Source organism: Strix aluco, chromosome 1 (assembly GCF_031877795.1).
Source record: "Strix aluco isolate bStrAlu1 chromosome 1, bStrAlu1.hap1, whole genome shotgun sequence".
Lineage (NCBI taxonomy): Eukaryota > Metazoa > Chordata > Aves > Strigiformes > Strigidae > Strix > Strix aluco.
The window spans coordinates 19,482,070-19,505,495 of NC_133931.1; the positions used below are offsets into that span (position 1 = coordinate 19,482,070).

Here is a 23,426-nt window from a genome sequence, read left to right on the forward strand (position 1 = left end):
CCAGCCAGAACACTTCTGCAGAAAATAGGCACAGAAGTGCATATTGTTGCCTTCTAAAACGTATTTTAAATTTAACATTTCTCAATGACTTTTCATATCTGAAAATTGCTGTCAAATCAGTTGACTTGTGCAAGATTTTAAGGAACATGACAAGCATACTAACCATTTAAAAAAAAACCAACCTTTTCTCCATGACTAAGGCCATTAAAGGTAATTCCTACTCAATTACTTATCTTTTAAGCAAAACTTGTCAGAACCTACAGCAACTTAGTTAAAAATTCCATTTTTCTAGGCAGGCATGATCTAGTCAGATAGCCCCCCCCACCCCTTCCCATTCTTCCACAACTTTACTGTTCCCTGTATGCACAGGGAACAAGTCTCAGGCACAGAATTCACTGTCTTCGCCCATCTATCACAAGATAAGAAATCCATACAATCCACGAATTCAGGGATAACAGAAGATGGAGAAGGCATTCACTGAAGCTCTGAGCTGGAATCCCCTCCTCCCATACACCTTTCTTTCCATCAAACATTAAACTTTTCTTCTTCATTAAAGCACTGTTGTCTCCTACTGCATATTTACCATGCACACTTTACCAAAGGAATTCCACTGTAAATACATACAGTAAATGTACAAAAAAAAAAATGGAATTTGAGAAGCACTGTTAACTGGAAAATTTTCACACTAGCTTTATTAACAGGAGGACACAATTTTTTTTTCAGTTATACTACCTACGTATAAGGTGTGAGGCGCTTTTTTTTTCCCTAACTGTAGGAAGTAAAAGAATTTCTGCTAGAAATACAAATTGACCCATACAAGTAAGTGATTAAATTGCTCCCCTACGTTCACAACATAAGCCTTCATAAGAAAGAAGCAGTGTGCACCACTGTTGTGTGGTGACGCCACTGCTGATAGCCATGGCAGTGTCGCATGTAAATGGGCATGGTAGCACAGGAAACTGCAAGTGACAAAGTGACAAGAAATCCACTTCAGTGTCCAGCTGTAAGTTGTGCTCTACCATAGCATACTCTACCAGGAGTACATTTAGACTTGCAGCTCATCCACAACAAGTCATTTTCTTCTGCACAGGTCAGTATGATCTCCCATGGAAAACTCTAAAGTATTTATAAATACTTTCATCAAAAGGCAAAAGCAGACATTCTTTATCAGGCAGGAAGCACAAAGGGTTCTTTAAAACTGTTTAATTACATGTTTCAGGTAAGCACAGACAATACAGTATATTTCCCACCACTGAATATTTACATTCTTTCCTCTAGGCTTGAGATGTTCAATAAGAGTGTCTTTCAATCAACATCCTTGCTCAATCACTTTTGCTGCAAAGAAGGGTGCTGGAATAGAACTATTGCAGGAAACATCATTCCATCAAGGCATGATTTTCTGTGGGTTTTTTTTCTCCTTTAAGAACCACCTACTAGTAGTTCAAGATATTTTGGGAGAATCCTGGCTTCCAAGATGACCTGAAGAATGCATTGAAACCAAGCAGCGTGTTGAAGTCCTAGAAATACTTAAATCAATACCAATATGTATTTTGTAGAGCTGAAATTCTCTTTTTCACTGGCACTGCCATTGATGCCTGGTTTCTGTTAGGACAGTTTTACACCAATTTTGTTTTGTTCCTTTTTCATTAGCCTCTGGGCCTCTTTCTCCATTTTTTTTCGTTGTTGTTCTGCTGCTCTTTTTTCCCTTTCTGCTATCTTCTGTTGTCTGTAATTAAAGAAAACATGACTTACTAAATAACAGGAATCCAATTTTCAGCATGGTCATATGTTAAGTTCCTGTCAAAAAATAGGTTATTATAACTAATAAAAACAGAGCTTCAGTCTACTGCAGTTAAGCTTGGAACAGTTATTCTTTAATTGTGCTGAAGCCCTTTTTCCAGATTAATCTAGTCTTAAGCAGTAATATTTGTTCAATTATTTTACAATCTAAAAGCCACTCAAAGATTCAGGGTAAGTGAATCAGTGAGAATATATGACAGTTATAAGGCCTAGAGCTATTTAGGGGAAAAAAAACCAAACCACTATCTAATGCTTTGAGAGGCAAGATTACCCATCTTTTCAAATACAGACCAAAACAGTTTGACTTATCTAGAACACCGACTTGCGTCCCCCCTTCCTCTCAGCAGAGGCATCAGTAGCTATCCTCTCTGTAATGCAACTACTACAAACATTTTCCTCATGATCAGATGAGATAACTTCTAATACTCTCTTTCATGTGTTCAGGATCTGTGTTGTACTCTATGATTCAGTACAAATATAAACAACAGCCTTTAAGGAAATAAAAAACTAATTTAGAAGTCTTCAGTTGTGTATCCTTTTAGCATTATTTCTTATCATTGCTATAAAACTCCAGATATCACTACCTGGTAGTTCAAAGAGTATGTCTACAGATACAGGTTTCTGATTTCAACAAATACATAGCTGACTAGAGCAAAGGAAAAAACCAACACAAAAATCCACTCATTTTATTCCTCCACTTCAGCTAGAACACATCACCGAGTGGCACAGGGGCAACAACCGGGTCAGTACTCCAAGTGGCACATGGCAGTGCTCTTCTTTATTGCATAAGTAGTAATAGAATGGCATAAGGAGGTCTCACTCCTGCTTTGGATTCAGTTTATTAGGTGTGAAAAATTCATTACATTGCTTGCAAGAGGACTTAAACAAAAATGAAGCTTCATTAACTTAAAAAGGTGAAATTTAACACAGATTCAGTAAGAATAAAGAATTGCTTAGTAAAAGAATAAAGAATTCTAACTGACAAGGCAGTAAGGCGTTTGCTTTCAATGTATCCAAATTACCTGTGCACATCCATTTAAGAGTGTAAAACACAAAGAATTAAAAAGTATCACCACCTGAAGCAACCTTCTCTGGTAGATTACAACTATGGACTAACTGGGCACACAAAACTTAGAAATATTTGACGTACAAAGACTACATATTATCTTTGCATTGGACAGGAGAGGGACTGCACTTCTTTAATACCTTCATGGTTTCTCTTGATTGATTATTAATGGTTAGAAATTTTCCTATACTTTATTAAGCTGCTCTGCTGTCTGTCATGGAAGAATGAAATTAGTCATTTGCATCAAGATCTACCTCCCAAGTTTTTTGAGATCATGACCCGCTATTCCACACTCCACCAGAAAGCTGGATAGTTGACAGTGCTGTCAGTCTAGCATATGCAGAGCAATAATATTTGCCACTTTGCAGTAGCAGATTTTCTTACATTCCCCACACCTCTGAACTGATGTACACCAGCCAGCATGTAAAGACAGTAGAACTCCAAAAAGCCACATGAGGTGTTAAGCAATGCTGCTATTCATTTGCAATTCTGAAGTGAGGAAAGTCATAGCAGATCATGTTTCTTTTCCCCCCTATAAACTGCATGATACAGAACAACTCTGCACAGAGAAGCAGTTTCCATGCCCTCTACTGGCTGAGTAATTTTATTGGATTTCAGTTACGCCCAAATGAGAAGAAACCTTCACATCACCTCAGATAGAGAAACTGAAGTCACCAAAAAATATAAACAAGTAGCTTACCACAAAGCGATTCCTTTCCACCGCTCTTTTACCTGGTCATTAGTCAAAACACTGATCTCTGTTCCAAACTGCCTGCATGTTTTCAACATAAAGTTACTACCTTTCAGGCTCAGAAAGGCTTCATTTCTCAATAAAGGAAGAGCCTATGATGAACTGCAGCCATATCTGACTCACTTTTTCTGGGTTCCAAAGCAAGGAGTTCAGCAGAGCTTAGACGGAATGACATAAATTATTTAAACCAGGAAAGTATTCATTCCTGATGTCAACCTTACTTTGCATTCCTAACACACGTCCAAAAATCCCTGAACTTCTCTCATTGGTTAGCAGAACATGAATTATGATCAGAACACTGTTAGCAGACATTCTTATTCCAGTATGTTTTTATTTACTGTATACCTTCTGAATAACTGTAATAAGAATGATTTCATACCATTTGGTCTTCTACTTCAACACAACAGAAAATGCACAAGCATTTAGCTTAACAGTTCCCACTAGAAAAAAAAAAAACTTCATTGGTATTAGAAAGTCTAAGGTCCAGATAGGTATCTACAATTTGCAGAAGAAACCAAGTTCTAACTAACTTCAATTAACTGAAAATCCAGTTTATCACCCAATATGCTGATTCATCACTGACTGGAAAATTTCAGCACATCCCAGCCCAGAACCTGCTGGGGAACGGGAGGGGGAAAAAAAAAAAAACAACCAAAACCAAAACAGACTACAGGAACCTCTCAGGCACTAGTAGCCTACTCCTCAGCACTGTCTTTCAGCATGCTTTGATTCCAGGAAGCATCTGGCTTACTATACGTGCTTATTTCAACTGTCACACATACACATTAAGTCACCAGTGAGGCCACAGGATAGTCTTCTCTGCTATTTAGCAGGCCACAGCCCATTTTTGCATGATTGATCAGCACTCCACTACCACACAACAATTACTCCAGTCTAAGACACTTCTGAATGCTAACTGAGCACCAGCAGGTACCCAGACATAGCTAGGTAAGGGAAATCCTTACCTTTTCTGCACACTCATTTCATTCTCAATAAGCACTGCTGCAGTACAGTCATCATTAATGCTCTGGAGGGTTGGGGGGACTTTGGCCCCCATTTAGTAGTCTGAAACCTTCAGATCATCTTGTAGACCACAATGCAGTCTTCTAGCATTAAGAGACTCCAGATCACTTCCTTACTACAGTCTGTTGTAAACAGAGGCAGGCCTGTCAAGTACTATATTTATGTTTTATTTTAAATGTCAGATGTTAATTATACCACAGATGCCTACTGCGAGAGTAACTGTAAACCCAGAAGGTATTTCCTATCAATCTTGCTAAAAATCAGCCAGCATTTTCCTCAATTACAGAAAAACATTGTAATTTGATGTGTCATGAATAAAACAAAGATTTCACTTCACACAGCTGGGATACAGCTTACACAATGATCAGTTGTACTGAGGTGGCCATTCATAGCTGGACAAACAGTACGTAATACAGTCACAGTTCTAATCATGTTCTATTTACTTGAAATATTTGGACACATCCCATCCAAACCAAGTAAAGTTTGATACTTTTTAGTAGGGCCAGGGAGGAAATGAAAATTAACTACTTGAGCTGAAGCCTTTCAATAGTAAAGATGCCAGGCTGAAATCTTTAGAACAGCTCCAACCAAGTAAGATAACTCTGAAAAACAGAGTTTTGGGAAAATCCCACTGCTATCACCACATAAGGGATGTCTCTAAGTATTCTAGAGCATGAACCTGACAATTAGCAGACAATATACCTTTGACCATCCTGGGAATATCCACTACACAAATTTTACACTCCGGAAATAAAGTGGCATATGCACAGAGCAGATTATTTTTAGAAGCCAATTTGTATAAAACAAGTCCCTGCTTCGGAAAGTTTGAGTCCTTCTTTCCATAGTCCTAAAAACATCTGTAATAGAATGTGGCAAGGGTTAACCAAAGTACAATGCGGCCTCTGCAGTTAGCAAAAGTAGTTGTTTCATTTCTCAGTTCAAAAAAAGCAGTATTTTTCGTTGTCTTTCATTTTCTTTGTCTGGTGCATCACAGATTAAGTGTCCATATACCGTACTTTAGAGATTAAAGAACCTACTGAGCCTACTGATATTCTTTACGGGAAAAGGGGCTATCCTTGGAACAAAAACAGTCCAAAGGCACATTATTCATATCACAAAGCTTGTACTTTTGTGATACGTTAGTGAAAGACCAGTAACAGTTTCAGTATGGAAGTTAAAAAACCCCACTAAGATACTGACCAGAATGTACACAGAGACATATCTGATTAAGTTTACAAAAATAGTTGCATTACAACCCTATTCTCACATGTTAAGCTGCTGCAGAGCAAGACTGACAATTAGAATTGAATTTATTATCGATCAGTAATGCATCAAAAGTGTGCTGGTGACTTCCCTCTTGTCTTATTCGACTGGTTGAAAAAAGTAAATTTTCCCGAATATTACACTAAATAGTTGACCAGAATCCTTGTTTTGCAAAGACTTTTTTTTTTCTTTTAAAGATTCACAGATCTAGAAAGGTTTTTTTTATTATATCATGTCCTTTTTTCATATTATCACTGTTGTCCCACTGAAGCCATGTATTTGTGATTTTGTGAGTAGAAAGAGCAGTTTAGGAAGCTGGAGCTATCTGAGGCAGGTTATCTGATGACGTAGCAAGCAATTAAAGTTTGCTAAAACCTTGAAATGAAACAGATTAACATAAATCACTGCCAATTCAAATCACTGCATGTGATTAACTTAAACTCAATCTGCATCTCTTTACCCTTTATACTCCTTCCACGTTTTCAAGCAGAAAAAAAACAAAAGAACACAAATGGACCAGATAAAGTATTCATAATAACTTTGTGAAAGACACTGATTTTACATACAAGCCTTATCAGCTAGTTGTTAGAGGGGCATAGCTCCTACAGGGACTCTAAGAACATATTTATCACTTCACCTTCTACCCTGAATTCTGTTTACTTTACAGCACATGCTTATGATCCTTTTATAAAGCATCCAGTGGTATTTTACTTAAGTTGAAACATGCTATTTGTACATAACAAATTGTTGGAGTTGGGGGGTTGGTGGTGGTGTTTTGGTGGGTTTTTTTTGAGGGGGGTGTTCATGTGTTGTTCCAATGTCCCAGTGATTCTCAGATTTCCCCTGCTATCTCATCTACTAAATTGATCAGATTCAAAATGTATTCTGCCAAGTACCAGTTAGAGAGATTAGATGCATAAAAATCATTTATCTTAAGAACTGTTTAACAATCTTAGCACTTATTAGAAAGGCATTACAAAAAACAAACCTGTATTTGATTCTTTTACATGTAAAAAGTTTACATGGTGTTACATTATTTTTAGTTACCTAAGAACTTCTTCTGCCTGCCAGGCAGCATCTTCCTCTTCTTCCCAGGCATTAGTATTTTCTTGCCAAGTATCCAAGTCTCCCAGTTCAGGCTGAAACAAAAGAAGAGAAGCTCTAAACACATGGAAAAATTAGATAGAACACTTATTTTTAACCCTGATGCTTCAGAACTCCAGAAATATTTGAGATATGACAGTACTACTCAACTTACTCTCTATGCGTTTTCCCCTGCTTTACTGACTTTTTCCCCTGCTTTACTGGCTTTTTCCAGGTAATTGTTGGAAGGTTTTTTTGGTTTCTACTGGTGGGTAACAGAGGGCAGAAGGAAGTACTGGAGTGCATTTTTAGGAAGAAGGTAAGTTGAGCAGATGATATGAGTAGATAGTGTAAAATATTTCTGGAAGTTGCAAGGACAAACCAACATGTACATCCACACATTTGTGTGTCCAATATTACTTGAGTGCTGCTTTTACTCACTAGAAGTCCTTTCCTTTTCATTGCTGACAGTCTAACGAAGTGGTATGACCATGCTGTATTGCTTTCTGCCTAGACCCTTTTGTACACTATGTTAATCAAAGGAGAAGCACTGTTAGAGAAGGCAAAGAGGAAGGGAGGGAGAGCATCTTCCTCTAAACAGCCAGGCTCTTAGGTAACAAGACTATTTTTTCAAAGGCTAAAAGAACAAAAATTAGGAGACTGTTAGAATACAATCCCTACAGAAAGGAAGAGAGAAGCAGAAAGTTAAAAATGGGTCCAAGATAATAAAGCAAAGGTAACCCAGAAGCTTTCACCAAAAAAAAAAAAAGAAAGCCTTCTCCTCTTTTGGTTTTGTATTTTGCAAGTGTTTAGAAGCTTCTTACGTTTTTACCACTGACCTGTTAAAGAGTTTCTCAGTAGAATAGATTAGTTAAAATTAGGTTAACTACTTCATTGCTTTGAACCAAATACTCAATTTTAAACCATTTTACATTATTTCACAACTATTCCTCTTGCTCCCCACAATGCAGACCTTAGGCAGACTATTCCTTCTCCTACAGAACAGTCATTTAACTGTCAAATACAAGAGCAATACACAGAGCATACTTACAGACTGGTGAATAAAAGGAATATCTTGTGTAGCTGCTAATCTGCTAGAGAATCCTGTGTTTCCCTCGGGAATCCCAAAATTTAAAGGCTCTCGTTTTTTAATAACTATCTGAAGATATTCAAAAAAAGGAAAAGTGGTAAGTCAAAGCACTGCACAGATTCCCTGGTGATCATACAACTTTGTGCCTGTGAAGGTATAGCTACACAACACTGCACTGTGTCTCAAACCTGCTCAGGTTTAGGAAGCTGTACAGCCAAATGAACTGATAAATGAGAGACGCTAAATGCAAGAGACCCATGAACTCCCTCCTCCCCCCCCTAGCTGCTTCTTAAGTCACATGGAAACCTATGATTTTATCAAGACAGAGAAAGGGCACAAAGAATTACAGATCAAATACCCACTTCTCACAGTACTCATATAAGCTACCAATTACATGACATATTCCTTGGAGAAATCCTGCTTCCATGATAGGTCACTGTAAGATACTACTCTTGAGGACAGTGCTGTCTGCACAGCTATACTGCTTTGGAACATGAGCTCTCTTAGCTACTTCAATAGCATATCTGTGCAGACAGTTTCAATAGTTGCAATGTAACTCACTATCCCATCAACTGGTAAAGCTCTGTACTGATTTAGCTGAAAAACATGCACTAATGCTTCTCCTAAAAGGCTCATTAGCAAATTTGACATGGTTGCTAAGATCATGTATCCCTTACTTGTCTTGACCTCAAAGACACCAACTTACTTGTTTTGTTTAGCCTACTTTAAGTCTCTGCTGCTTCCAAAAGAGGTAGATTCACAGTTCCACTGACTGTACAAATGCTAGTACCAGTGCAATAAAGGAAACAGGACTAGACCATCTTATTTAGCAATGACAGACTGTTATTTGACTGAAGTTCCATTTCCAGACGTTGAAGACATGAGCAGTAACACGAGTAGATTCCACCACAGATCTTGGGGTTTATATTGAGCCCAGATTCAGTGGAAATACAAACACAAATTCATATTTAAGGGTGGTAACAAGGCCAAGTTTGCAGGAATGGTGACTACTGTCATCACTAGAGATACACAGTATACAGTATCAAACAGCATGGACTCTTCTCACATTTTGTTCTGAACCTGAAGCTCATTCTATTAGGCAAAAAATGTCATTAGATACAAAGGAGAAAACCCCCTCTCCCCAGTCCTCCTCTGCCCCCCAGATTTTAGGAGATCAAAATCCTTAAAAGAATTTAGTCCACAGAATACTGCAGATCCTGAATGTACAGAAAACTGACCCCAGTATCATCTCCAGTTCACAGGACGATTCATGTTTGGAAGGGGCCTCTGAAGGTCTGTAAGCCAACCTCCTTAAAGCACTGTCAGCTCTGAGGCTGATGAAGGTACTCAAGGCTTATCCACTTAGGTCTTGAAAATTTCTAGAGATGGAGCCTGCACAACCTCTCTGGTAACCTGTTCCAGTACCTGACTGCCTTTGTGGTGAAAAAGGTTTTCCAATTGACTCCAAGCCCTGTAAGTACCCAGCTGGAAGATTTTCACATAGAAACAAAACTTGCAATTACCAGAAGTTTAATCAGCATTTATTTACGGTGTTGATGCTCTTGTGGATATGGCCTTCTGTTTTGTCTCCACAATAAAAACGGATATTTGAAGAGCAAGCTATTTTGACACATCAGCTCCCTAATTCCAGCCTCCCCAGTATAACTTGATGAAACAAGTAACCATTGTTTTCTGAAACAGCAGGGCTGCTACCTCAGACTTCAGAAGAGCAGGACATGGAATGCCTCTGTTCGAATAATGGAAGGGCATGAGCACAAGTATCTTAGTGCAGTGGTTCCATTTTCAGAATTAAAGTGACTTGAGGGTTCTCACATTACACTTCCTGGAGCTTTCAGACTATGAAATTATTCGTAAGTTTCCAGTAACATTAAGACTGGAGCATCACATTCATTAAGATCTCAGAGTCAGTATTTTTAACTGAACATGTTAGACTACACATCAGCACCATTCTCATTTCGACAGGACAGCTCAATTTTACTATCAGCACCTCCTTGCCCATTTACTTATAGCCTATTTTAAAGCAAGGAAAACCCTCCATAAATATAGTTGAAAGTGAAATACTTACTTTTTGAGTTTTTCTTATAGTTGGTGTCATATCTTTGAAATAATCAGGTTCCATTTGTTCCAAAGGATTTTGCTGAGCAGCCACATTACCATTGCCACCTTCAATCTTCACACTGGTAGGTGCATCTTCATCCCATGAAGACCAGTCTTCTACTTCAGGCTGAATATAAGCATGTGGTACAAGTTAATATTATCTGCAAGTAAAAATTTGTCTCTTTTTATCTTGCTAAGATATATACTTAATATTATATAGCATATATAATACTATATCTTTCAAAGACATATACCAATCCTGTTGTAGAACTGATATAATAGATAATCACTTAACAGAGTGATTAAGTCACCTACCACTTAAGCAATTACCTGTTTAGGAACAGATGAATAATCCACTGTGGTTGGCAAAGTTATTTGGTCTCCACTTAACTTTCGCCCTCTTCCAGACCTGAAAGAAAAATGTAGGATTCCTCCAAGCTCTGAAAACATGAGCACTAAGTTTAAGAAAAACAAAAAGGAAGTCTGAGAACAGCACTACTGAAAATAGTCATGGCTAAAACATCAAGTGCTTAAACTACCCTAGTATTAACTACTGCCAAACAAAGGAATTTCATCACGAATTTAAAGCAGTGTCACCAGAATTTCAAAGTGCAATTTACTTTTCAAACTGCAGTAGAAATAGAGGACAAGCAACTTAAGAAATATGAAAATGAACAAATTAACTCAGTTATTTGCATAGTCAGTTACAATTTTTAGATTGTTAGTGCTTATGAAGCAAATGCTATTGATCTACATTTGTTCAAAGATAACCATTTCTACTGCAAACTAAGAAATCTTTGTACTTGTCCTAGATGTTACACTGTGTCTAACAAATCGCTTTGAGCTGCTTGATTTGAAAGCCCCTCTAAAGCACTTTTTCCTTCAAAGTCTAAACAGAGGTGGTACAAGATTATGCGTCAACAGCTTCTGTTCAATAAACTCATCTACTTACTTAAAGAATACTGTTCAATGAAAACATTTCAGCAACTGTATCGATTTTAATTGAAAATAAACACTAATGCATTGCAAATAAACCACCTCAATATTTACTTAATGACAGTGTTCAAAGATCACAATGATAATTAAAATATTCTTAGCTGACATTCACTATATTTGAAAACCACACAAGAGAATGAAATTCAGGCTCACACTCATGTTGTCCCCAAGGAGTGTAAGCTCCTATAGCAAGACAGTCATGTAACTGACCTTATGCAGCTTGGAAAAAGTTAAGTTTTGTTTATTACTACTGATGGAGTTCGTATCCTTTAGTTTTACTATTATAAAACATTCTACCATAAGCTCAGGATAGCTGAATTGCTTGTAACACCACCTCTGCTTAATGCTGGTGAGTGATTAGATAGATTTTTCTCCTACTTTTAAGCCCAATAGATTCTTCCTTAGGAAAGAACAGGTGCTACCATCAAATGATTTCAAGCTTTGTATAATTACCTCAAGCCCCTTTAGAAACTGTCCCTTTAAGCTGAAAAGCAACACAGTTTAGGGGAAAAGAAAGGTGAACACACTGTTCCTCAAACACATTAGAGACTTTCTGGTTCTGGCTGACTAGATTTAGCTGATGTCTCCAAAGGAAACCCAAGTTTGGAAACATCCTCCCTCAGACCTGTACAACATACATATCTTTAATATTATTCTAAGCCATCACTTCTGCAACTATACATACTTCCCTGTTTATATGATCTAGAAGACTCCAGCAAGTGGCTTATAAAAACTACTCATCGAGCCAAAATGATTACACTGACAAGGGTGAAGGTGGGAGGGAACAGCTTCTGTCATACAACATGAGAAAGAATACGCTACACAGGGCAGCGCTGACGAAGGCTACGTATCTCTGCTTCTACAAAGGGAACAAGATGTTTATAGGAACAGTTGCTTCACAACCATCATTAGACAGATACTGATCACTGCTCTGAATGCCAAATGCCTCAAGAATTCTTGGTTTTGTTTCTCCTCACTAATTAGCAGCATCCCGATTTCTCAGCTGGAGAAGATAAATACAGATTTTAAATAGAATGAACTTTCATCTCTTTTTGTACCTTTTATTTCTTGGAAGCAGTGGACTCAGGCAGGCTGTTGCTTACCAAAAAAAAAGTTTTAACTGAAGAGATGACTAGTACTATATGGAGGCTTTATGCTGACTAGAAAGATATACGATTTCTACAAGCACGTGTTTAAATGAAAAACTAACGTCAACTATACAATTTAAATAAGTACTAGCTCATATCCATTGAATTAAAATGCACAGTTAATTAAATCAGATTTGCTGGTTATCAGGCATACTCATATGCAGGGGTGCATTACAGGGAAACAAAATTTATCAAGCTATGCTTTGCAGCTGACATTGAACAGGAGAGATATCTGCAGTTAACAGACTAAACTAATTTTATCCATTGACTTGCTTATATGAAAAATTTTAAGTTTTCATTCTTTCAACTAATGGTTATTCACAGAAGAAAAGTTCTACTTTTTACTTCCAAGCAGTTCCTTAACTGTTCATTCAAAAGTTGAAAAATGGAGGAAAATACTGTCATTACACCTACTAAACAATTATCTGCTTATAAAAGCTATCTTAATACTTAGAGAGATGAAGGGTCCACATAATATAGAAACTATCATCAACTCAGTGTTTTGACTTCTTTCAGAACTTGAACAGCAAGTATTCTTAATTTAATTTGGAATTCACAGAACTAAGGTTGACATCTGTATAGCTGTATGTAGCACTCAAATGTATCTTTTTAAAGCTTCACTAGATTTGTAGTGATTTTACCAACCAGCTGAGAGCTTCCTCTTATTCTTGGAATAGGTAAAGGTGAATATGAAATAAACAGTTATTTTCTGTCTACCACATATTCTGCATATGTTTTAACTTCACTAGCAAAGTAGTAGTCATCGTACACAAAAGAAGAATACAATTCTCTCAATTGTTATTTGTTTATGTAAAACAACATTCTGTAAAAGTTCACATGACAGCACAGTGCCGAAAAGATCTACCTCAGGTACTCTGCTATTGTAATACTGAACTCTACTATTATATGACCGTAACTCTTGAGGGTTTTTTGCATGCTTCTATGTACTACACTGCTGCGTTCACGAGTCTACAACTCAAAAGGACACTAAGTATAACTTACAAGAATAAGCAAAAAATAACTCCTGTTCATTAAAAAAAAAAAAGGCAGCTCCCTTTAATCACTGTCCTCCAAACATTTGAAAGAATCTTCAATAGGCAGAAGATTTTGAAGTCTCAGAAAACTGTTTCACGACAAAGCAGGATGAGAATCGCTTACATTTATAATGAAAGCCTACTGACTGATCAATACATGGATGCTGCTGTTCACTGAATCTCTTAAAAACCCAAAATATCACTTGCCAAGTTCTTCTAGAAAATGCAGAGAACAATTTTTCTTAAAGTTTGACACAGAATAGTTTCAAAAGGCAATTTTAAAACCCTGTCATAGCTGTTTAGAAAACACTCCTCATAAAAGCTATCATACCACAAAATACACTCACAACTGCACTACATAGACTTTTGAACTTTGAAGAAATATGCAGATTAAAGAATTAATTTGACTTAGTTTCTATCTGTCTTGTTTTGTCATTAATAAAATCAGAACTGAGAAAAGTGATGGGTGGGTGTTGGGAGAAGGAAAGAAGTGCAAGAACCTGTAATTAAAAAAGAAAAGGTAACCAAATTAAATAAGGTATGTTTACCTGCATATTAACTTTTTAATGAAAGAAAGCACTGCTGCCAGGCAAGTACAGATTTTAAAGAGTCGAAACTGTGTTATGGCCATGGTGAGAAACCCTTCCTGAAAAAGAAAAAAGTTAGATGTAGAGGATTATACATCTTTACATAGTTCTTAAAGTCAATTTCTTTAGTTGCTGATAAGCAAGGAGCATTCTTTGAAACTATATTAATGCAGGAAAAGAGAGAAGGTACCTGGAGCAAAGATGCTACCTGCCTACTACCAGGACATTTCACTGATGTAAATAATACATATGGCCTTTAAAGACACAGCACATAATCATAGGTAAAGTCTCACAGTTAAAGATACTTTAAAGGGGAAGCGTGGGCAATCAGTTGCAGTGACTGTACAACTGATCTGTTTTAGATGCTAACAATGGCACTGAACACTAGCAATGCCAAGGAGAACAGAATATTCATCAGTAAGCTCACACTTCCTCGAGCAAGTCTTGCATATACAAATTATAAATTTAGTCATTAAGTCAAAAACCAGAATTGGCTGTTTAAATTCAGTTTCCATTTTGATAGAAATGTATGATGAGAACAAGCATTGTTTATTTTAGAACCAGTGTCACTGAAAAATCATCAGCAAAGAAAGACTCTGTTCATCTTGTGTGCACTATAGCACCAGTTAACCCCTAGATCTATCAATGTTCCTGTGCCAGACCGGGTCATGCTAGCAAACCCAGCCAAGAAAAAAATAATTTTTGGCTGAAGTCACTTATGTTGGCAGCTATTTTTCAGTATCAATTTGATAATCTAGAGAATTTATACTCAGTATATCACATTTCCAACAGATCCCCTGAAATAGGTGCAGACTGAGTCAGAATAATCTCCTCTAATTCAAGGATCCCTTTTCTCTCTTCTACAGGTGAAGATTTCAGAGTAAAGAATAAGAGGTTAGGCTTCACAAATAGCTTTTCATTATATACATCTACACTTGTAACAACATTTTCTGTTGCAAGTTTAACATACCTCCTGGTGAGAAGAGAAGGCAGCCCTGTGACATTTTCCTCAGGCCATGAGTATTCCATGGAAGGACAGCTTGATTTCAAATATGCTATGGCATTTAAATCACTTTTTATATTCCAGGCTTTAAGTTAGGAAGAGTCAGGAAGGTGGATCATTAGGTAGGCTGCTCCAATACTGCCCTGAGGATTTTATTAAAAAGTACATAATGGGATTTGTGAGCTTCATGGAGCTTAGATTTATTTTTTATTGGTGCTCATTTGTTAGATAATGTAACTAGTATTAAACACTGTACTAATACAGTACTGGAAATATTGCTTCACATACAGTCCAGATCAGGAATTTCTGCTACTGAAAAATCATACAGGGTGGCTCTTAAACAAACAGACTCTTTTACCGTAAAATGGAAGGCTTAAATCAATAAGTAACCACCAAATTACAGACTCCACTACCAAGCTGTAACTCAGGAAAAAGGCCTCATAGGACACATTTCACCTCTACTTCAACACTAGCATTGTCTTGATTTCATTTCATGGGAGACTTAAAAATGTAGAGAACCTGATGCAAGAGTGGGTATTAAACAGGCTCTTCATCTATCAGGAGTAGGAAACAATCAAACTTCCCACAAAGAAGCAAGAACAGCAGACACCATCCCAACACATTTAGCTTTTAGTTTTAAAGACAGAACTATCATTTCATACTGTGCTCAAGCACTTCACTACCTTCTGGAATAAGCAATTTTGACAATATCTAGGTGACAGGAGAATGCATCAGTCAAGAATTGGAAGGATTCAGAAATAGTGGATGTTAGTGAAAAAACAGTGGATAGTAACTAGATGGACAGTTCTCTATTCTAAAGGTAGAAATCATTGCAAACTAACACTGAATTGGTGAAAGAAACTGTTACTTTTAAAAGAGGCAGCTAGAAGCCATCTACCTGAGATCTGAGGTATGAAGAGCAGGTGACCTGCTGAAATGAGAATAAAGGTACGTCTTTGCTGAAAGGAAGCTTGTTCAGAAGCTCACTCCACTCTTCTCTATCAGAATTCACTCTTCTATCAGCTTGGGGGCAAGAGGGAAGGAGTAGAAAAGTACTCAATGTTAGAAAGAGTAAAGCCATTTTCCCCACTGTTTAGCCTACCTAACTGCCATACTGGACACTCCAGACAGATCCTAAATTAAAACTAACTACCAATTGAAAAGGTTGTTTTAGGAAGAAACAATTACTCAAAAACCTCTGTAGACTCAATATTATTTGTGCCCAAGTTCAAAGGACTGGGAAGTTTACTACCTAAGTGCAAAACTAAAACCAAAACAACATTCAAGTGTGTCAGTTACATATATATATATATATATATATATATGTATGTGTACATCTATGTATGTATAACACCTCAGTTTTTCAACTCCTCTCCATGTTATTTTTTTTATATAGCAAATTGTATACTGTATTGACTTCACAACATAAAGTTAAACAACTAAAAAAACAGAAACCATAAGAAGTCTGGCTTGTAAGCTTGTGAAGTCCACTGCTGAAAAGAGTTAGCCACCAGAAGTTAATCAATTTTTCCCCAGGTCATTCCCATACATGAGTGGCTATACTTCTAATATCACCAGTATATGCCTGTTTGACAGGGTTCAATAGCTACCGTCATTCCCCATAACAATCAAATGACTCGTCCCTCTCCACTTTCTACATGTCATGCAAAAGTTTCAGAGTTATGATAGAGGTAGAGACACACAATCACAACATATTTCTGTGGGAGCTGCATTTCACTTCATCTGTGGGAGCACTAGGCCCTTCAAGATAGTAAGTAGCGTTTTGCCCACCTCTTCTCTGAGCTTTGACTGTCGTCTTTCCAATTAAGTTAAGCTCTGTACACTACAAATTGTCAGATGCACAACCAGAGTTTTGGCAACAATATGCTATCATCCAGTCACAGTAATATCAGCAATCATCCACCTTTAAAAAGTACTTTCATCCATGCACCTAGTTTTTATACTGCTAATTAATATATGAAGCAGTATATATGCATTAATTTCAGCAATATGCTAAAAGCTGTTTAAAATAGAATCTTGAACTAATTATTAGCTCAAGATTAGGACAAGTCAAGCATTCTCCCCAGTGTCTGAAACAGCTCTTGAAGCATTTTCATTGTTGCTCTAAGGACAGCACTAACCAAAAAGAAAATGTAAAGGTTAGCTAAAGGTTTTGAGTTTTCTCTGGTGATTCGGGGGCTTTTTTTTTTTTTGTTGGTGCTTCCTTTTTTTTTTTTAAAGTTAGTTAATTAATTTTCTCAAAGGTAAATGATTTTATATTCTGAAGCAGTTGTATGAATACAAATGTACACAGAACCTTAATATTCTTGAGTTCACTGCAAACTCAATTCACCTTATAACATTACACTAAACTTGTTAAGTGAAAAAGCATTCATTCTTTTCTTGTCCATCTTTGTCAAACACTGGAAAGAAACACAACCATGTATCTTCCTTATCTCATGAATGGAAACAAACACTGAACAGTGTCATCTAAATGGCAGGGCCACAACCTTCTTTACTCCTTTTCTTCTCTTAAGCGTTTCCTTGATAATCAACCCAAAAGGAACTACAATTATATCAGCAGATGACTATGATACAGGATGGCACAGACACACAATACAAAGTGGCAGTGCTCCAGCAAGAATCCTAGAACGTTTCTTAACAGATGGAGGCAAAGGTGAAACACTGGACTAGAATTCAGAAAATCTGATAGAGTTGTCTGCCAGCCCAATACACCCTTGTGCATACCATGCCTCAGCTTCCCATTTGTAAAATGGGATAGAGCTTCCTTTCCCGATTATTGAGATTGCTTCTAATGTATTACATTTATCAGACTTACTGTCAACTGAACTTTTAAGTTCCATTACAACAGATACAAATAAGCAGATAAATCAGGACAGGAATCCTAATTAATTTAATTTTAGGAGTCAATGCAACAATTTTGTAACAGACACCAAATTTAGCTGGAGTTTGACTTGCATAGCTCAGTGTCTTTTATTGGTAAAAAGTCACTGCAGTTGCTTACATGGAAGATGAGCACAGAGAGGATTAAAGCATGGCAGCATATTAGAGCCACATCAGAAGAATAAGGCAACTTACTCCCAAAACCTTTTTATGGATCCATAAAGGAAATATAGTGAAGGGAGGGAAAGTTCAGATGTTTATTGAACTGAAACATTTTTACATAGCTTTCAGCTTGCAGCAGTGGCCTCATGAAAACTCCTGGCACCTCTGACTTCACTGACACTAGCCAGCAAACCATCTGCAGCACGTGTAGGCCATCTCAGTTAGTCAACTATGCAGTAAGCAAGACTCTCACTGGCCTTCACTGTACGAGCACATTGTCATCTGGTGAAGCACTTCCTCTTTCATACCTAATTGCACACACAAACAGCACTTAAACAGTATTTCAAGAGACAGAGCCAATTCTAAAATAAAGTCACTTTGTGGCACTAAAACTGCTTAGAAACTTGTTTTCTCCCAGTGAATACATCTCCTACTGTCAGTGAAAAAGATGTCAAAACACTCAGAGAGACTATCCTGTTCTCCTCTGTTCCTCTAGAACGCTGACTGATTTGTATTGCGTAGTTTTCTTTAGATATCACCATCTTCAAAATGGAATTTCTGCCTTGAATTACCAGTGCTTTGTGAATTGATTAAATTACATCAGCTTATCTGCAACACTGGAATAAATACATGAAAACATCTTGGAAATGGTGACTTTAACTTATATTAAACACAGCTAGCTAAATAGCCAAAGGACAGTGTCTAAATTGAGACTAAAAATAACTCGTCTGAAACGGAAAGGTTCCCCGCCAACTACATATTTACATGAGTAGCCATAAAAAAAGCCTCACCCTCCTAAAGCAAAATGAGAAGTCCATTTCCTAGTACAAAAGACTAACATGGCCTTGAGTGCTTACATGTGTCAGCACCAAAAGCCCACAAAATCACCACTAAACCAGTATGTTTTCACTAGAACAGCCTAGCAAGTACCATATGATTAGTCCAAAGTTTCAGTGGCAAGGACAGGGTTTCATAAAAGTTCATTTTGTATGAAATTTTACAAAAGCAGTGTGGCCACAACTGATGCCCAAGTAGGTTTACAGGGACGTAGAATCTTATGAAGATTAATAGACAGAGTTAAAAAAATCTGATTATTTTCAAGCACACAAACCCTCCTCCAAATCACGTACAAGATGTACAAAGACATTCCGTCTTTTAAAAAAGGCAATGTAATGATTCAGGCACAGCATCCAATCAGGTACTGAAAGACACAACCAGCATCTCTTGCATTTCAAAGAGAGCAACCATGATTCTATAGCCTAATGAGGAGGTTCCACTGTCCTCTTCCTGGTTGATTTCTGTGTTTGTTTGTGTTTGTTTTTTTTTTTAATCACTTTGTATAGAAACATAATCTTGGGAACACTGAGGGAGGAGGAAAAAAACTTAGCAGGTCAATGTCTTTGTTTGACACTGAGTTTGACAAATGGATAGATTAAATGGCAGCATGACTAAACCTTGAAGCCATGCTACTATGGCATTAGAGAGAGGAGCAGAATCCAAAGATTAGGAGGCACCTCCTCTATCTAACTATAGGTAGGTGGTTGGGGGATGTCCACTAGTGTCCAACACTAATGCTCCAACTTGCATTGCAAGCACCCTAACTAAGCAGTTGTAAGGCAGCTGAGAGAGAAGACTACTCTGCCTATCATTTATGGGAGTGAGCAAAGTCATCCAAGGTGCTCAAATCCAGGAAGAGATTTCAGGACTATCAGGAGCTGCAGAAGATATCAAAATTCAAGAAGGAATGTTCATCTCTCTAACTAAAGATAATAAAAATTGGTGCATGCTGGTGATTCTTAAGTTATTCCCAGATACCCAACACTCTGTTGTACAACATACAGAATTTCAACTTTTTTTAGAAGTTTTATGGCTCTAGGAGTAGCACATTTATAGTAATATCACCTCATCTCACCCTTCCTCTCCAAGAAACTGAATATAGTTCCAGTCCTATTAATGTGATCTCTTGAAGCTTTCTGTTCTCAGTTCGAATAAGTTCTATTTTTCAAGACAACGTTAGTCAAAATAGAAAGTTTATGTCCACTAATGACAGTCACTTTGACAATTCCTTATCTATATATGCTACTGCCTTCTGAAAACCAGAATACACAATACAAAAGTTGAAGTCATGCAATCCCATGATACTACACTACAACTTCATTCACATTTGAAAGAAGTCTTTGACATAATGCACTAATTCATGTAACTCACTTAGCCACACTGGAGAAGTTCTCAAACACATAAACAGAGCTCAAGAGACCCCAGTCCTGTTCTACTCCTTATTAGTCATCCTGGACTTAAGTTATCTGTAGCTACACGGAAAGCCAGTGATGACAAATTAACACACCCTCACTGTCACTACCTCAAAATCATCTTACAACAGCTCCTGTCTCGACAAGCACCAGCTATTTACAACCAAGATACACTACAAGACATGCTGTGCAAGATGGCTTAAAAATATCTCTACAGGGCATGTCCATACTTCCAGAGTATTCAGGACTATAAAGCAGCAAGCTATACTATTTTTCCTTAGATATGCAACTGAAGCACTTACATTGCAAATCATGACCATGAAATAGTGCCCCACCATCCCACAGGCTCGGGTGTTATTACAGACAGCACTGAAGCCAGATGGTAGCATTTAAGTTTTCTGTGACCTGTTAGAGATTCTTAAGTCTTTAAAAAGTGTACCGAGCAACTTTCACATTAACTTTTATGCAATTTGTCAGTCTGAATAAAGAAAAATTTCAGATTAGGTAACCCCAAGCAGTACAGCCCCACACAGGTCCCTAGAAACACCCAAAAAGGCCTAAACCTCGTCAGCTCTGACAGGACGTGTCCCCCCTCCCCTTTTCCACAGGCTGCCAAACCTCCCAGTCCCCAAACGCTGCCTGTCTACCCGTCACTCACTTCAGGTTTTTCCCAGCCCGTGCGATTCGCGTCCCCCCTCCCCCGGCCCAGAAGGGGCCCGGAGCAGCCGGGCAGACACACGGCGCGGCCGCGGGCCCCGCGCTCCCGGGGACGGCCGGGCAGGCCTGCCGCCGGGCGAGGGCCGGCGGGGCGCAGGGGCGGCGGCGGCAGCCGCACCGCCCCGGGGCCGGAGCGTCCCGAGCGCGCAGGGGAACGGGGCGGGGGGCGTTACTGAGGGAGAACCGCGAGGGCCCGTCCCGCGACGGGAAGGCGCCAAGGCCGGGCCCCCTACCCGGCCGCACCGAGGCGAGGCGAGACGAGACGAGACGAGGCGGAAGCAGACACCGGGCGGCGAAGGAAGCGGCGCTCCCCGCTCACCTGCCCCAAGGGGTGAGGGCTCTCCGGGGGACGCGGGGCGCCAGGGGCCGAGGCAGCCGCTCCCGCAGCCTCCGCCCTCGCCGGCCGCCCCTCATTCAAAGCCGGGCGCGCACCGCTGCGCCGCCGCCTCCCGCGCCGCCATCTCGGCCTCCTGTCACCCGGGAGACGGGCCCGCCCCTTCCGGTCGCGCCTCTTCCCGTCGCGCCGCCAACCGGCGGTCGCGCCTGGGCCCGCGGCTCCCGCCCAGGGCCGCGGGGCCAACGGCTGCCGGGGCGCCGGCCCGCGGCGACGTGGCCTCTCAGCGGGGCTGGCGCTAGGCCCGCAGCACGGGCGCGCCGGGCTGCCCCGCGGCCCGCCCCCGCCAGCAGCCTTCGCTCTCTGCTGCCCTCCTTCCCTCCCGCCGCCCGCACCGCGCCTGGCGGGGGCCGCGCTCCGCGTCTCGCTTCAGCGGCCGCCTGGCCCAGGGCGGGTTTCAGCCAGGTCTTTGGCTCAAACTGGGGGAAAACTGTGAGAAAAAAGCGTTGTTTTTTGATGTTATCAAGGTGCTGCCTATGTGGTTGTAAAGGTATTCCTTTGTGATTGGCTAGCTGCTGAGCTGTAAATTTGGAAGCTACTGAAAAAAAAAAAAAAATGGCCAAAGTAGCTTCTGACAGGATGCAGCCTCAGCTGGCAGGAGGTCTTCTCAGTCTGTTTGCCCAAATGCTTCAAAAAGTGCTCGTCCACGTTAACTGACTGGGTTCTGGGTACAGTGTATTCATTCACTGCTGATGTGCAGAATAGAGAAGGAGGAAGATGTTAAGCAATCTAATGTAAGATTTTCCAGAGTTCTGTGTGTGCCTCCAGTTGCATTCCATTCAACAGACTCAGCAGACAGGTAAAGGGAGGCCTAGTCAACTTCTAAGAAGGCACTGATAGAAAGTCCCTTCAACTCTAAACCATACCACCCAGTTCTTTCTGCTCTCTTTAAATATCATCCCTTAAAGACTTCCTGTTCTGCCAGTAGAACTAACCTGCTAGCTGCTGTTTCCTGTTCCCTTGCTTCAGGCAGTGAGGAGATGGATGCTGGGAGGATGGCTCTTGTGGGGAGGCACTGTTATAAAGGGTTCCTTCGTTTCCCTCTTCCTGCCGCACTCTGTAACTGCATTTCCCCAGCTCCTTATCGGGAAGCAGGCCCCAAAGGGACAAGCAGCCAGGCATGATATGGCTGGGGCGGGGCAGGGCAGGGCTGGGGGCAGCTCAGAGTTTAGGCTCTCAGGCAGGTTTCTGGTGATGAGGCAGGTCCGAGGACAAGCCAGGGAGCCAGTCTACTGGTCCAGAATCAACAGTCCATAGTGAGTCAGGGCACAGCTATGGCCAAGCTGAAGGGCAGTGCTCCTACAGTGCTGCTCCGGTGGGGACTGACACCCCTACGCCTGCAGAATCTGCATTCAGTAAGAGAAATTCAGTATGTGCAGTGCTGGTCTTATTTTAAGCACCATTTCAAAACCATTTGTGTAGCAAAGAGTTACACCTTTCAGTATAGCTTTCTGCCTAAAGCAGAAACGAAAATAATCTTCATCTCCATTCACACATAAAAGCAAAACTGCAAGCATGGCACACTGGGAGGGGTCAGGTTATGAAGATAGCCAGTGATATTTCCTTTGAAAACAAATTCAGTTTTTGGCATTACAGTCTATATACTTGATAGGGTATATGCCACAGTGAGAATGAAACATTTTAAAATACGCATATAAACACCCACACTTAAGACAAAAACTGCTAGAGTGGCTCACCCACATTATCCCCCTAAATGCACAACAGACCCATGTGTGGCTGCTGTATTAATAGGAAAAAATCCTGGAAATTTGCAGACCACTAATGAAGAATAACTGTCTTTGTAAAAACATAATTATGCAACTTCAAATTTAGGAAATTTAGCTTTTAAGTTTTTAACTCAGATTCCTTCAGATCAGTTAGTTTTCCCAAAAAGATCTTCTTAGATAGTTCATTACCACAGCAAATGTAGTACTGCTACAGTAAACTAATAAAGTTTGTTAGGGTATTATATTTTTTTTAATTAATGCTTTTCTTCTACAGATATTAAGGATTAAACATCTCACCTGACAATTTGCAA

At 39.4% G+C, this 23,426-nt stretch overlaps 1 protein-coding gene across 5 annotated transcripts; it reads right to left on the minus strand.

The window, feature by feature from the left end:
• Positions 1-1,188: 1,188 nt before the first annotated feature.
• Positions 1,189-21,587, minus strand: EBAG9 (estrogen receptor binding site associated antigen 9). 5 transcript variants are annotated; one of them, XM_074809171.1, is made up of 9 exons: positions 21,314-21,460; positions 15,861-15,985; positions 14,930-15,105; positions 13,921-14,018; positions 10,525-10,603; positions 10,163-10,321; positions 8,038-8,145; positions 6,951-7,042; positions 1,189-1,726 (listed from the first exon to the last, which is right to left on the minus strand). In XM_074809171.1, exons 4-9 carry the CDS (start codon positions 14,001-14,003, stop codon positions 1,606-1,608), a joined length of 642 nt encoding a protein of 213 aa, XP_074665272.1. In that variant the 5' UTR covers positions 14,004-14,018; positions 14,930-15,105; positions 15,861-15,985; positions 21,314-21,460; the 3' UTR covers positions 1,189-1,605. The 5 variants fall into 5 exon arrangements, with proteins under 5 accessions (XP_074665272.1, XP_074665351.1, XP_074665435.1 ...); XM_074809250.1 differs by lacking the exon at positions 15,861-15,985 and having other exon boundaries at positions 21,314-21,587; XM_074809334.1 differs by lacking the exon at positions 14,930-15,105.
• Between the last annotated feature and the right edge of the window lie 1,839 nt (positions 21,588-23,426).

Excerpts from the sequence above, each read along its gene's own strand:
- EBAG9 (XM_074809098.1), bottom strand. The coding sequence starts at position 21,408 with ATGAGGGGCGGCCGGCGAGGGCGGAGGCTGCGGGAGCGGCTGCCTCGG. Across the intron at positions 8,146-10,162 it reads CTATAAGAAAAACTCAAAAA|ATAGTTATTAAAAAACGAGA; the intron begins GTAAGTATTTCA and ends GAATATCTTCAG. Across the intron at positions 7,043-8,037 it reads TTCCTTTTATTCACCAGTCT|CCTGAACTGGGAGACTTGGA; the intron begins GTAAGTATGCTC and ends CTTTTGTTTCAG.